The sequence below is a fragment of the Chaetomium strumarium genome (genome assembly GCF_033439665.1).
Source record: "Chaetomium strumarium strain CBS 333.67 chromosome Unknown B0T15scaffold_2, whole genome shotgun sequence".
Lineage (NCBI taxonomy): Eukaryota > Fungi > Ascomycota > Sordariomycetes > Sordariales > Chaetomiaceae > Chaetomium > Chaetomium strumarium.
Window position 1 is genome coordinate 4,292,640 of NW_026944430.1, and position 14,221 is coordinate 4,306,860.

At 56.1% G+C, this 14,221-nt stretch overlaps 5 protein-coding genes across 5 annotated transcripts; 3 read left to right on the forward strand and 2 right to left on the reverse strand.

Moving 5' to 3' along the window:
* The first annotated feature begins 861 nt into the window (after positions 1-861).
* On the forward strand, positions 862-2,145 carry B0T15DRAFT_128962 (uncharacterized protein). Its single transcript, XM_062861731.1, has one exon. The coding sequence runs from the start codon at positions 1,036-1,038 to the stop codon at positions 1,867-1,869; it is 834 nt and encodes a 277-aa protein (XP_062724865.1). The 5' UTR covers positions 862-1,035; the 3' UTR covers positions 1,870-2,145.
* A 1,342-nt stretch (positions 2,146-3,487) lies between these two features.
* On the reverse strand, positions 3,488-4,531 carry B0T15DRAFT_491618 (SUR7/PalI family-domain-containing protein; the record flags this gene model as incomplete). Its single annotated transcript, XM_062866797.1, has 2 exons — positions 3,488-4,207; positions 4,289-4,531. The coding sequence occupies 2 exons, from the start codon at positions 4,529-4,531 to the stop codon at positions 3,488-3,490; spliced, it is 963 nt and encodes a 320-aa protein (XP_062724866.1).
* A 1,105-nt stretch (positions 4,532-5,636) lies between these two features.
* B0T15DRAFT_129009 (PLC-like phosphodiesterase) lies at positions 5,637-7,487 on the forward strand. The gene has a single exon (XM_062861732.1). The coding sequence runs from the start codon at positions 5,735-5,737 to the stop codon at positions 7,142-7,144; it is 1,410 nt and encodes a 469-aa protein (XP_062724867.1). The 5' UTR covers positions 5,637-5,734; the 3' UTR covers positions 7,145-7,487.
* A 1,580-nt stretch (positions 7,488-9,067) lies between these two features.
* B0T15DRAFT_491620 (cytochrome b5-like heme/steroid binding domain-containing protein) lies at positions 9,068-9,506 on the forward strand (the record flags this gene model as incomplete). The annotated part of the gene is made up of 2 exons (XM_062866798.1): positions 9,068-9,161; positions 9,349-9,506. The coding sequence occupies 2 exons, from the start codon at positions 9,068-9,070 to the stop codon at positions 9,504-9,506; spliced, it is 252 nt and encodes an 83-aa protein (XP_062724868.1).
* Positions 9,507-12,287: 2,781 nt separating this feature from the next.
* Positions 12,288-13,964, reverse strand: B0T15DRAFT_500803 (uncharacterized protein; the record flags this gene model as incomplete). The annotated part of the gene is made up of 2 exons (XM_062867381.1): positions 13,849-13,964; positions 12,288-12,647 (listed from the first exon to the last, which is right to left on the reverse strand). The coding sequence occupies exons 1-2, from the start codon at positions 13,912-13,914 to the stop codon at positions 12,288-12,290; spliced, it is 426 nt and encodes a 141-aa protein (XP_062724869.1). The 5' UTR covers positions 13,915-13,964.
* Positions 13,965-14,221: the final 257 nt, after the last annotated feature.

The window sequence follows — 14,221 nt, forward strand, 5'->3', positions numbered from 1 at the left end:
CAAGGTCGCTTCCTGTCGGGGGTACCTCGAGACCGGCCACCCATTGTGTCCCGTACCTCTCGTACGTGATGACGGTTGCCAAAGCTCAGCGGGAGCAAGCAGATCTATTATTGGCGGGCTGCTGCCGGCTGCATGCGAGGAGCATGATGAGGTCGATGGGCTGCGGTCACAAAAGTTACGAAGTCGCTGGCCTGCATGCGGTGATTGGCCAGTCATGGCAGCAATTTAGACGCCCAGCTAAGCCCAAAGCGGCTTAGCGGATGTGATCACCCAACCCCAGTCGGCACCGAGTGTGGGGCTATCTTCTCCCAGATCACTGCAGGTGTTCTCTCGACTCTCACAACTCATCAGGTCCGGCTCTCACTGCTTAGCCGCCCGCCTTGCAGTAGTGCTGCATGGCTGCACGGCTCACATTGCGAAAGCCAGGGCAGGCCCTGCCTGGGATTCCGGAATCGTTCTCGGTAGCATCCATCGACGCCGACGGGGCACAGTCTGCCTCCCGTCTTTCTGGAAGACAGCGTCCTCATTGGCCTCGTAGAGGAGCCGTAGAGGAGCCTCTCAACCGGCAGCCCGCATGTCCCTCACGGCCAATTCCATGCGGCCAGCTCGCCGTGTTACTCCAGCCGATTCGTCGAATGTGGCCGATGCTGGGTAACCTCCCGTCCCCGCTCTCTCCTCCCCAGTGATGGCCTCGCGATGTTATAAGGGCCGCTCCCCTCGGCCTCATTTCCTTTCCTTTCCCCTTTCCTTCTGCAGCAAGCACTCAACAACCAAACCAGTTTTTGTTGTTTTCCCTTTCACCCTTTCTTTCCCCCCCCCCCAACCTTCACAGAGCTGTGCTCTGCTAATCCAAACTAATACCCAAAATCCAAAATTTTGTAGCTTGCTGGTCTTGCTACTCAACCCCTTAATCCAATTCTACCAAGAAAACAACACTGGTTTACTTGCTCGTCACGCTCTTCAGCGCAAAAGATCATTCGTCTCAAGATCAACTTTTAATTCCCAGCATTCAGTCTCTCTAATAACGAAGTCAAAATGTCCGCCATCCAGCTTTCGTTCTCTCTCCGCGTCTCCTCTGGCGTCAAGACCGTCCACCTCCTCGGTTCCTGGGACAACTACAGCGGCCAGCTCCCGCTCTCCAAGGACAAGAGCTCGTCCAAGTCCGGCACCTGGAAGGGCACCTTCCGCTTCCAGCAGGCCACCCTCCAGCCCGGCCAGCGGTACTGGTACTACTACATCATCGATGGCTACCACGTCTCGCACAACCCCAGCGAGGACTCCACCGTCGAGCCCACCACCGGCCGCGCCCTGAACATCCTCGATGTGCCCAAGTCCAAGTCTTCGTCTTCGTCTTCGTCTTCTTCCTCCAAGTCGTCGTCCCGCAAGTCGACCTCGTCCTCCAAGAGCCGCAGCTCCGCGCACGGCGACATCCCCAAGGGCCGCCCCCTGTCGGTCTCCCAGATCAAGGCTCCCAAGCCCGTGTCGCCCAACGCCACGCGCCACATCCTCGACAAGGACTTTGACGAGGACGAGCTCTCCAGCCGCTTTGCCGCCACCGGCATCTACGACGACTACTACGACGAGGACGTCATCACCGACTTCGGCATGCCCGGCTCCCCGGTCTCGTCGGTGGGCTCGTCGCTGTCGTACCGCTCCGACAGCTCGGGCTCCTCGGGCTACAGCACCCCGGCCTCGGACTGCTCGTCGTGCACCTGCGAGCGCTACGGCATCACCCGCAAGGGCGAGCGCGTCCGCCTCGACTGTGGCGGCTCCCGCTGCTCGTACGACGACTCATGCTCGTCGTCCGAGGACGAGGCCGAGTACATCGAGCGCAGCTCCCGCCGCAACGGCATCGTCGTCCGCCACTAAGCTGCTGTCGGCCATGCCTCGGGTGAGGGAAAGCTGAAGGAAAGAGAAAGAAGATGTTCTTCAACTTCCAAAGGACTCGGGTTTTAATAAGAGGGCCAGAGGCGTGACGCTTTTTTCGTACTGCTCCGCCTCGAAGTCTTGTCCTCCGGTGATCTCTCCCACTCCCCCCGGGGAAATCGCCAAGTCCCAGTCCAGTCAAGAACCAGAACCGTCCGTATACGACGCTTCCAGGGCCGATCCGCGGGAAAGGAGATGGATGGCCGTCCATTCACTCTCAACACTTCGTTGTCTGAAAGAAAAAGGACACAGCAAGCCAGCAAGCAAGGCAGCGGTGAGCGGAGAAAAAGCTAGCCGGAGATCCGCTCCCACCCACTCACGGGGACCCCCGTTCCCGCGCACGCGGGCGAAAGGCGGACTCGACTGGTTCGAGCCTCCCTTCCCCGCTTCGTCGCGTCCGGTGAGGGATCTCCGGCCAGTCTAAACCGGCTTCACTACTACCACCACCTCCCGCACTTGCACTGTGTCCTCCCCCTTCGCTACCCACCAGTGGGAGCGAGGCGGTGTGTGTCGATGCTGCTGCCTAATCTTGAGATGTAATATTCTGTTGCGCCCCTTTCTTCCTTCCCTTTTTTTTTCGCCAATGTCGGAGTACTGGTTCTCCTCCTGGTGAGGTGAACCCAGTCCAGCTCCCTTCGTGCAACATATGCAACCATACTACACTCTCCCCCGTTTTGTGGGGATGTGTTTTGTTGTGTGTATGTGTTATCTGTCAAGGTTTCCCCCCCCCCCCCCCCCCCCCCCCGGGGCTTCGGGTGTTCTTACATTTTTCATACCAGCCTCTGCGGGGATGGGCTTTTTACGCCCACTAACTACAGAGGCTATGCACCTATGTACCTATGTATGTATGCACACCTGCCAGGAGGGGATAGGAAAAAAAGAAAAGAAAAAAGTACGTGGTCTTTGGGATCCTGGGCTGTTTTTGAGGAAGGGATCTGAAAGCTAGCCGCGCTGTTGGGACCTACTGTGGTAGGGTAGGGGGTGATTGGGGTTGAGGTGGTGTGGGTGTGTTGGGCAGACGACGGGGGGCGGTTCTCCGAAGCGAACGACCTAAAAGGAGGACCGCGGTTGATTGGTGGTTGTAGTTATTACCCTACTTCAAGTGTATATGATAACTACTTCGTCTGTCCCCTGCCCGGTTTAATACTGAGGATACGTGTGATGGGTGGGCTGACTTGAGTCTACCTATTCGTTGTGGACGTATATACTGATGCAAGTGAATTTTGTCAAGGGCTGGGAATCTAACACGATCCAGTCCAGTCGATAGTACTTCAGATCTGAGAACATCGGTTGAGGATCCGACTAGGACACTGTTTGCAGACGCGCTTGGAGTGTACCGACGAGGACCGCGGAGGGTGTAACCGTACCGTTATGTAGCAGTATGTGCGTCTGATATCTATCTACTAGCAATGCCTGTACCAGTTTTATACCCAGCCCATCTAGACCAAATCATGGTATCAATCTACGCAAGAAATCATCATGCCAACCGCTATATGCAAAAACCCACATAGCCAAAAACCAACAAAACCCCCCCAAAGGAAGACCGCAAACACGAACGGAATCATTGCTCAGGCAGCCTCTCCACCTTCCCATCCTTCATCACCCTCCTCCCAATCCTCAGATCCCTCCTCGACGTACAGCAGCAGCCCATGCCCGCATGCACGGCAAAGCCCCAGATACTGAACCCCGTGGCGATCCACATGAAGACAAACATCTTCGCGCCGACCTCGGCATGGATATTCAGCTCGCTCTGCGCCTCGGCGGCATACTTGAACGCGAAGCTGATGACGCTGCCCACGATGCTCGCCGCCAGGCAGAGCATCATCTCCAGGAAGCTCGCCACGGCCAGCGGCAGACTCCACCAGCGCGAGCGCACGGCCAGCGGCGCCGACAGCAGCGCCAGCACAAAGGCGAGCACGCAGGCCGTCAGGAAGAAGCCGAACATGAGCTGGCTCGTGACGCGCAGCACCGACAGGATGGTGATGACCTGCGTCGGCAGGGCGATGGTGGCGCCCGCCAGCAGCTCGTTCATCAGCACCTCGACCGGGTTGAACCAGTACAGCGTGCGCGGCGCGGAGCAGAAGGTGATGCCGCTGTTCTCGTAACCTTCGCAGAAGTTCCACAGTCCCACCTGGTAGAAGTCGTGCAGGCCGATCGACTGCGCGATGCTGTTGATCAGGCTGGCGTTGGGCACGCTCGTGGGGATGATGTCGGCCAGGTTGAGCTTGTAGAAGTAGATGGACGAGAGGACGGGGCCGGGGGAGGTGTTGCCGATCAGGACCTGTGATTTATTTTTATAATTAATACTACATGAAGGTGTGAATTGTGAGGGGTGACACCTCCAGGTAGGTGAAGGCCTTACCAGCACGAGGAAGATCCATGAGACCAGGTAGGCGAAGGACGCGCTGAGGGCGAACCAGCGCCGAAGTCTGGTGCCCCGCTTGATGCCTGCATCGTCGAGGCTTGCCGGCTGAGACGGCTGTTCCTTGTTGTTGTTGGTGGTGGTGGTGGTCGGACTCGACTCGGATGTGGAATACTGCTGTGGCCTGTCGTGATGTTCCGTGCTGGTCCGGAGCCGGGATCGGAGGGCGGCTGGTAATGCCATACTGAAAATGTGTGATCGGGCTTGGTGTGTTGGCTCTCTGGAAGTGACGCACGCAGAAGGCCTTGATGAAGCTGAAAAGCAGGCCTGCTGCGGCGGCGGTGGTGGTTGAACCCAAGATTTGCGAAGCTTATTCACAGTGAATGCCTATCTGTGAGAACAATAGGACCCGGTGCGGACGCCACAGGTTTAGGGAATCTACAATAAAACAAACAAGACAATGACAATGTAAAATGATCTCTAGTTCTATGAAGTATGTCAAGTGGGGAAGAAGAGAAAATGGAGAGCGACAGTAAGAAATGAATGATCAAAACAAGACCGCTTCTCATCTGCAATCGGCACTGATGATGTTCGATGTTCGTAATGTCCCGTGCACTGCCCGGAAGCGCAGCCCACTCAGTGCTGGAACTCCACTCTAAGTTTCGAAGTATCTTCTGGCAGTTTGACAACTGGCTCCCGACCCCTGAATCGTCGGAGCTCAGCGCTTGCGCGCTTCTTGACCGATTCTATCCAGAGGAACGGGCGCTTGTGATATGAATGTCCTTCCTAAACACACCGACTATAATAAGCCTATTGTTATACTGTGTATAGCGGGAGGTTCAATGCTCATCACATGAAGTCTGTTACTAAATTCTGATTCACAACGGACGAGAGGCCTCAGCGGCCACGCTAATTTCCATCCAGGGCCAGTGATAGGCCTTGGCAACCCCTTACGTCATAGTACATACCGTACAATGGTTGGCGAAGTCGGAGGTGAGCAGATCATCTCATCAGTCAGCGTTGAACAGCAGCACTGCAAGACGCGTACGTTCCAAGAGACATGAGAGGACATCAGGCTGTGGAAGCATTCGGGCGAAGAACGCCGAGCAAGCCGCCGTGTGACGACTGGACAAGAATTCACTGGCGCTGGTGAAGGGTCTTGAGCAATCCGCTGGTGACTGCAAGGGTGCGAAAGCGCGGTCGACCCACCGCTGCGGCAGTGCCTGTGCCGGCAGGGGAATGGGATCCATGTCGTATGGCAATCATCTTTTAAGTCAAGGTTGAGAAAGGTATTCAGAATTCGAGCCACGGAGAATACTCCGTACCTTAAACCTTACACTACCCGCCTCGCCGGGTCCTCGTTCGCTCTCTTCTATTACAGCCGGTTCGGTTTTCGGTTTCGATGGGTCCTTCGAGACTGTAACAATCCCCCCCCCATCTCACAAGATGGCGCCCCTGAAGCGCATGGCCGCCCTGCTCTGGGCGGTGTCCCTCAGCATTACTATTGCGCCGGTCCACTGCGAAAACGCCGAGAGCAGCAGAAGCAGCAGCAGCAGCAGCAGCGACGAAATCGTGGAATTGACAGGCACAAGAAAAGATGCCACCAAGCCAGGGACCGGCCCACCCACGGGGCCGTACCAGACCATCTCGTCCACCGTGACGCTCGCAACCACCACCATGCCCACCGACCTCGGCGTGCTCACGGCCAACTACACCGAAGCCGACGAGACGGCCACCGTCACCTACCTCACCGGCTCCGTGACCTCCTCCGCGATGACGGCCACCACGACTTCCATCAGCGGCGGCAACGCAACAACATCCTCCTCCTCCTCCACGTCCGCCGCCGCCCCGCCCAAGCCCACCAACACGCGGCCGTGCAACAACTACCCGGAGCTCTGCGCGCGCAAGTACAGCAACATCACGCAGGTGGGCTGCCACAACTCACCGTTCGTGCGCGCCGGCAGCGCGGCCGCCAACCAGCAGTTCCCCGTGGTCGACCAGCTCAACGACGGCGTGCGCTTCCTGCAGGCGCAGATCCAGTGGCCGACCAACGGCAGCGTCCCGCACTTCTGCCACACGTCGTGTGACCTGCTCGACGCGGGGCCCATCACCGACTGGCTGCGCACGGTGCGCGACTGGGTGGCGGCCCACCCGTACGACGTGGTGACCATCCTGCTGGGCAACGGCAACTACTCGACCCCGGACAAGTACGTGCCCTACCTGCAAGAGAGCGGCATCACCCAGTTCGCCTACACGCCCAGCCGCGTGCCGCTGGCCGCGGCCGACTGGCCCACGCTGGCGCAGCTGATCCTCTCGGGTCAGCGCGTCGTGCTGTTCCTGGACTACATGGCCAACCAGACGGCCTACCCCTGGCTGCTGGACGAGTTCAGCCACATGTGGGAGACGCCCTTCGACCCGGTCGACACGGCCTTCCCCTGCACGGTGGAGCGCCCTCCGGGTTTGAGCGCCGAGGACGCGAGGGAGAAGCGGCTGTACCTGATGAACCACAACCTGAACGCGGAGGTCAGCCTGCTGGGGCAGGCCATCCTGGTGCCCGCCGTCAGCCAGCTGAATGTCACCAACGGCGTCGAGGGCAATGGCAGTTTGGGCATGGCGGCCGGGAATTGCCGTGCGGAGTGGGGCCGGCCGCCCAATGTGCTCAATGTGGACTACTACAACTTTGGCAGCTACCCGGGCAGTGTGTTTGAGGTCGCCGCGCGCATGAATAATGTCACGTACGAGCGGAGGAGCTGCTGCGGGCCCGGGTCGAGTGCCGCGGTCAGGGTTGGGTCGCCGATGGCCTCGTTTGTGTGGATGGGGTTGGCGTGGGGGGTTTGGATGGTTGGTTTGATCTAAGGTAAGGTAGGCTGGTGGAGGTTGAGCTTGGGTTGGGGTTCCGTCTATATCATGGCATGGCGTGACGTTATGGGGCGCATGAGGTATGTCTGCAGTTATCACAGTCACGGCGTCAACTAACCTTTGTCGGCCACAGTAAGCCTGGGACTCAGACATCGAAGATGATGATGACGAGGACTTCATCGTTCTTCCTAGCAATGGGGAGACGATGAGGTCCTCGTCCTCTCCTAGAAGTAGGGAGACCGGGATGTTGTTATGTTTATTGTATGGTTATTTGTATGGATAGTTGTATGGATATTCCGGGGGGGGGGGGTTAGAGGTATGTCCCTGTTGACTGTCACTGTCATGGTGTCAACTAACCCGCTCTAGGCCTGTCACTTCCACCTATACCTATGCCGTCAAGGAGCTTAACCAGCTCAACGAGCGTGGCCATATCAATTTGCAGACCGAGGGGCGCCCTTGTCAATCCGCTCACGCAAAAGGAAGCCCGCTCTTCCTTGGAGACCCGGGAGGAAGAGAAGGCTAGCACCGACAACAGTCTCGACTGAACCTACAGGTCACCTAGGTCTCGCGAACCCCCCAACCGACGGGGGGTTCGGCAAACGGAGCCGGTTGATGGGCAAGGGTTGATGGGAGTCCTTGATCCGGGAGCCTCGTCAGAGACTCTGCGTCTCTGATGAGGACCGGATAAACGGAGGCTGTTGATGGGCTGGGGTTGATGGGCTGGGGTTATTTGTGATGGAGGGAATTTGGTGATGCGAGGGCTAGGTTACATGTAGGTCTCGACCGAACCTACCAACCGAAGGGAGGTTCAGCAACCTGAACGACAACTCTTTTGCACCCGCCCCAAAAAAACAGGCTCGCCGTCCATTAGAGCCAAAGGACCCTAACCAGTAACAGCCACGGCACCTAGGAAGGGACCGTTGACATAGATGGGCCGGGGTTGAATGGGCGCGGGTTGATGGGAGCGGGTTGATGGGCCGGGTCTATTTGTAATAGGGGGAATTATATGATGGGAGGTTGTACCGGGAGCCTCGTCGGAGACTCTGCCTCTCCGGTGAGGATCGGGCAAGCGGGACCGGTTGGCGGTTGATGTGTCTTAATATATGTATGTGCAAGGCAACCGTCGTCGAGCATTTCCTGGCACAGGCACTACAGGCACAATACCATGTGTTGGAACTATAGAATAGTGGTGATGTCGGAATCCAAGTGTCTATCTAGCCTCCGAGCCCCTGGCCTAGCGCCCTGACTATATGCCCGGCAGTTCCCTGAGCATCATAACAATACCCTGAGCATTATAACAATTCCCTTCCTTATTCGAGCGAAGCGAGGAGCCCCCCGCAGGGGCCTTACCGGAGGTGCCGCCGGAGGCAAAGACAATGGACCTCAAAGTTTGTTGGTGAGGTCTCCTTATAGTACTTGAGTGTACTTACAGTATGGAAGTTCTATACCTCCCTATACAATACTCCGTACTCGCATTGTTTTACCCTTCGCTGCACCTTACACATTTAGTACCTGGTAGTGCTTGTGTAAGGCATGGAGTCTACATGTAGGTATGGACACAATGAAAGCCGGGGTTAGGTGACGTCTGCGGGGTGCTGCCCGTACTGCCCCTGTTCCAGACTCTTGGCGGAAGCCTCCTCGGGCAGTCTCACCCGAGCCGAGGTTCACTCACGCACGATGCGGAGCCGAGCCGAACTCCCCGTCCGCCTTGCTACCTTGTACAATACAGCCACTCGGCGCTCGACAATTAACAATCGCGACTCACCCTCGCTTCATCAGAACGACGTGTTGTGTTTGTTATCCCCTGACTTTTGTTGTGCATACATATAATCTCTGCGAGCGCGATCTTTGTTATACGGCGGCTTGCTTCTGTCGTTTCGAGGCCTTTACTTGACAGCCCAGCCCATCCTCACCGTCACAATGTCCAAGCAAATCACTAAGGCCGAGGTCGCCGAGCACAAGGACGAGAAGAGCATGTACATCATTGTGGACGACGGCGTCTACGACGTTGCTGGTATGTTGGTTTCTCATCGTTTTCCATTTTCCACTCTTTTCTCTCTTTTCCTTTTCTCTCTCTCTCTTCCCCCCCTGGAATGGTGCTTGGTCGCAAGCGGCGCATACCTACTGTGTGGGCAACGAACGAGTGAGGGAGTGAGTTGAAAGCAGCCCCCGCTAACCAGACGACAAAAAAATAATAATAGGCTTCCTCGACGACCACCCCGGCGGCGCAAAGATCCTCAAGCGCATGGCGGGCAAGGACGCCACCAAGCAGTTCTGGAAGTACCACGGCAAGAGCGTGCTCGAGAAGTACGGGCCCAAGCTGAGGGTCGGCACGCTCAAGGAGGAGGCCAAGTTATAATAAAGGGGGCGGTGTGTGTCTTCCCGTCGTACTTGTAGGCGGAGCGGTGGGGGAGAGGGAGGTGTGTCAGCAGGGTGTGAAATGGTTGGTGTTTTGGGGGGTGTTCTGCTTACCTAGATACGGGTACTGAGTGTAGGCGACGGCGCAGCATGGCGGTGATACCACGAATCCAGCGTCTTTTTCTCCTTCATCATCATCTTCTTCTTATGCGGCCTTTTCTGTGAATTTCTCTCCGGTTCGAGGTTCTGCTTTCCAGACTGGCTGTTTAGACCTGGAGTCCGTGCGAGGACGAGTGCTGATGCTGATGCTTCTTTGACCCCCACTACCTTGTGTTCGGTCTCAGCAGCGGAAACCGCGGAAACCGCCATTGCATTGTACGTTACGGCTTATATGAACGGTGTAAGCCCAGCTCAGCATGCACTTACTGTCGTGATAAGGCTGCCAACCCCCCCTTTTCAGCAACGGTGACACAACATAGTGGTATGAGTCTTATACCGATGTCTGGTACCGAGATCCCCCACACGACAGACACCCCCGGACATATCATCCCGCCTATGGAATCAACCCTCTCCGGTCCCCTCCATCCTGGTACTTTGCCGCCGGAGCCCAGTCTTACTTTGGTAGCCACGATCCGAGACTCGGTGAAGAGGGCGGGATGAGGACATTGTATCCCCCGCGGGGAACCCAAGAGTCGCCCTCATGGCGTAAGACGTCGGGTTCCTGTTTCCAAACACGACGGCCTTGCACGGCAACAGTACCTAGATATCCGGCTCTCGGTTTACCTGACATGTCAGACGAGCAAGTTTGGCTGATGTCAATGATAAGCACATCGGTCCCGGTCGGACTCTTTGGCACTTGGCTGCTGTGCACCCTCCAGGGGAGAGCTTGGAGTCAGCATCAAGCTGATTTTCAAAGAGCATGCAATGCCTGGCTTGATGTGACAGAAGCCGAGGAGTAAGTAACCTGTACTGTTGAGATGAAATCCCGAGATTTGATAGGACAATCGGTAATAAGTGCCTGTTTACGCCAGTAGACAGGGCGGGAGCTTTGGTTCCAGAGGAAAAGGCGGCGTCCGGAGCTTATTTCATTTTGACCAAGCCAATGGCGGCATCAGACGACCCGAAGGCTGACCACAGAAGTTAAGGTACGTACGCACGCAGTTCTATGTAACGGACTGTGATCCGGGAGCTGAAATGTGACTGCCACAGCAGGGCTCGCTCAAGACGGACCTACTTCCTAACCAATCAACCGTCTGGCCAACACGAGATGAACCGTGATACAAGCTCCAACCGGAACCAAATCCCAGCCAACCAAAGTTGAACATACCTTATGTCGGAAACGATGTGATAAGCCCCAAAGACCCAGTCAACGAAACACACTGACGCGGATGAGAGACCAGAACCAGAATTCCCACTTCCGACAAGACACAGACACACTGGCACACACCGCATCCGATGTCATCCTTCTCCCTCCCAATGCCAGCCCCGCATACGGACGCGGCAATGCTGGCTTTTACAACGCACACATTCCTCTCTCGTCACAATATCCCCATTCCATTCCCCGCACCGCATGTGACAAGGACCAACACAAACTGGGCAGGATTAAGTACCTAGGTATTGGGTGGACAGTTCGTTCGAAATGTAAGGCAGATAGATAGATAAGCAAAGCAGTACATACTAGTAGACATAGATGCGATAACGCATAGCGACAAGCACCGAATGAAAGGATCTATAGGATCTAGGACAGTGCCTAGGCCAAGGGGGCTGTATCACCCAGAATGGCTACGAGCAGCAACTGCTAACTACCACCAGGGAACATGAGTATCGCTTGCCTGTGTCTTAAAGACAAACCAAGGCTAGGCAAAGAAGAGCAGAGCAGAGCAGAGCAGAGTGACACCAAGCCAGCTCAAGCGGTATAGAGAGCGCACCCAGTAAACACAGAAAAGCCCGGGGTTAGTGAGCCTCTCCCGTGGTTCACAAAATGTCCCTGTTTCTCTCTCTCTCTCCTCCACCCATGTCGCGAAGAAGAATACAAACCGCTCACACAGACAACTGCCCGACGGCATACCCTAGGCGGGGCCAGTCATAATAAACCACTAGAACAAACAACAAACAAACAGACAGACAGACAGACAGGCACACACAGATTGTGACTTTATGATAGGAAGGAAGTTGATTAAGATAACGACCCCAACCACCCACCCAGGGCCCTACCTAGTAGGACAGCAGACCAGTAAAACTCCCCAAAAACCAAAAACATAGAACCACAGACTTTTATGTAGCGCCCTTCCCTACTGCCTCCCTCCCTAATAAAAAAAAAAAAAAAAAGGAAACCTAGATAGCGCCGACCAACACCTTGACCCAACCCCAAGGCAGACGAGACAAGACATGATAAGACAAAGGAAACGGAGCACCTCCATGCGGATGATACTGAAGACGGATTCTTGCGGGTTTTGTGTGTTCGGACGGAGTGGGTGGCCGAAGAAATGAGATTAAGTCGATAACAACGGTTGAAGTTGTTCTGGGTTGAGGTCCGTTGTCAGTCGGTCGGTTGTGTATACAAGGTCGTGTGTTCCGGTTGAGGTCCCGCCAACGGTGAGAAGGGTAAAGAAGAAAATACAACGTCCGTTCCGCCCGGGAAGAATTAGGTAGGCAAGTTGAGGTAAGGCGAGGTGAGGTAAGGTGAGGTAGGTAGTAGATGACCGTAACGCCCGCCCATCCATTTGGAATGGTGAAAAAAGTTGACTTGATACAACAAGAGAAGCGGAAGAAAAGGGGGATCTCAACGACGCATCGTCATCGAGGCGGGCCAGTGGTCCCGGAAGCTGACCGGGCTCGGCGGCGGCGGGGCCGGGACGGAGTAGTCGTCCTCCTGGATGTGGTGGATGGGCGTCACCAGCTGGTCGGTCTTGGACGCCAGGGTCGCGTTGAGGCTGGCGAAGAGCTCCTGTGTCGTGACCAGGCCCAGGTTGTTCCGGCGCGGGGCCGGGATGGGGATCGGCGCGGCGAGCGGAGCGGCGACCTGCGAGGAAGGCATGGTGAAAATGGTGGTGATGGTGATGGTGACCGGGTTGAGGTCGCTTGTGGTGGAGTTGGGTTGTGAGACGTGGTTTTGTAAGTGAGTCCCGTGGTAGTCAGAAGGCTTTTAGACCTCGTACTAGTAGCAAAAGCTTGGTTAACACCAGGAGATGGGACCACGAGAGGATAAGAAAATGTAGGCAAACCTTTTTGAAGTGGCAATGGCAGGGGAAAAAAGCACGTGCTTGTTATTATGAGTTTTGGTCGGCAGAGTTGGCGAAGGGCAGGAGGGCAACCGAGGTTGATGTGTGTAGATATTAATACCCGAGCCGGGTAGCGGATTGCTATCGTACGCTATCACGGGCTGCTGCACTGTTTGCCCTCGGCTACTGTCCCCCACGACGGATAGGATCTGTGATCGGCTACGGCACACAAAGCGGAAAAGTCGGTCAAGAAAGTTGGTCGGGTAAGAAAAGAAACAAAAGGCAGAAGGGCACTTTTCCGAGACCGACCGTGTCTTTATGTGAGCAGGCCCGGCCAGGGAGACAAGCACGACCCGACCAGACAAGACCCGGCCGTTTGACAGGGAGCAGGGGGTCAGATTGGGATGTCCGGGTGCGGCCCAGTGGAATTCTGGGGAAGACCGACGGCTGAGTATGTACATAATGTACCTTGCATGTCACGGTATCCGTACACGGCCCAAAACATCCCTTTTTGATCCCTTCCGCCCGGGATTGTCCCGCGATTTGTGCTCGCAACGTAAGTGACATGTCGCGCTGTGGCGCGCGGGGTCCTGCAGAGACAGGCAAACACGAGGGATTGTCAGCCAGAAACTTCTGGGCTCTTGAGACGGAGGCTTGACCCCAGGAACTACCTGCGGTAATGCGGCATCGCGAGGAGGGTGAGATGTCCTCCAACGAACCTGGAGAGGCACTGCTCAGTCCCCAGGTTGTTCTGGCTGTCCACCAGGACAGAGGAAGTACGGAGTATGTACCCAACAAGTCAACGGGCTGGGCCGAATTTCAGGTAGGATCCCCCCTGTCTGGCTGGCAGGGCAAAACATATCCGTTGGTCTGGCATTCACGGTGTAAGCTTCCCCGAAGCAAACTGATGAACCTTGGTTGATAAATCGCCCGGTAATAAAGGAGCGTGTTGGCTCCGGCCTAGGGAGTTATTCCCCGCTTGACCGCATTCCAACCGGCGAACGCAATCCTGCCATAAAAGCAACAACCAGAGGAGCATGGTAAGGCCATACGTATCTCGCAGGCGGATTTTCGGAATAGCGAGCGTGGGTCGTCTCAAGCCCAACAAGCAAAAAGCCATACCGTAAGCTGCTTGCCCAGGGGTGTTGGGTAATATTGTCGGCGGAACAGGCGGTAAAGAGGAGCCATGTTCCGGCGTGTCCAGACCGGGAAACAAACACATTCCAGTGTTGTGACAGGGCAATCGCCGAAATGGGGTTTCCAGAAGGAAATTCTCCCCGTGGGGCATGCGCACGGGTGAAGCTCCCACCGATCCGCAGAATTTCCGTCTGGGGTCTGTGGGGTACTGCGTGGGAGCGCCACGGGATTGGCGCAAATTGGCCAGCTTCAACTTTACCCACGTTGACTCAGCTTCCGCCCCACTCCTCAGTGCTCAGGAATCATCATGGATCGTTGCCTGTTGCGCGGCACTGCTGTTTGACGTTTCGACTTGGTG

What these genes read in the sequence shown, in the direction of transcription:
- B0T15DRAFT_128962 (XM_062861731.1), top strand. Translation starts at nt 1,036, where the DNA reads ATGTCCGCCATCCAGCTTTCGTTCTCTCTCCGCGTCTCCTCTGGCGTC.
- B0T15DRAFT_129009 (XM_062861732.1), top strand. Translation starts at nt 5,735, where the DNA reads ATGGCGCCCCTGAAGCGCATGGCCGCCCTGCTCTGGGCGGTGTCCCTC.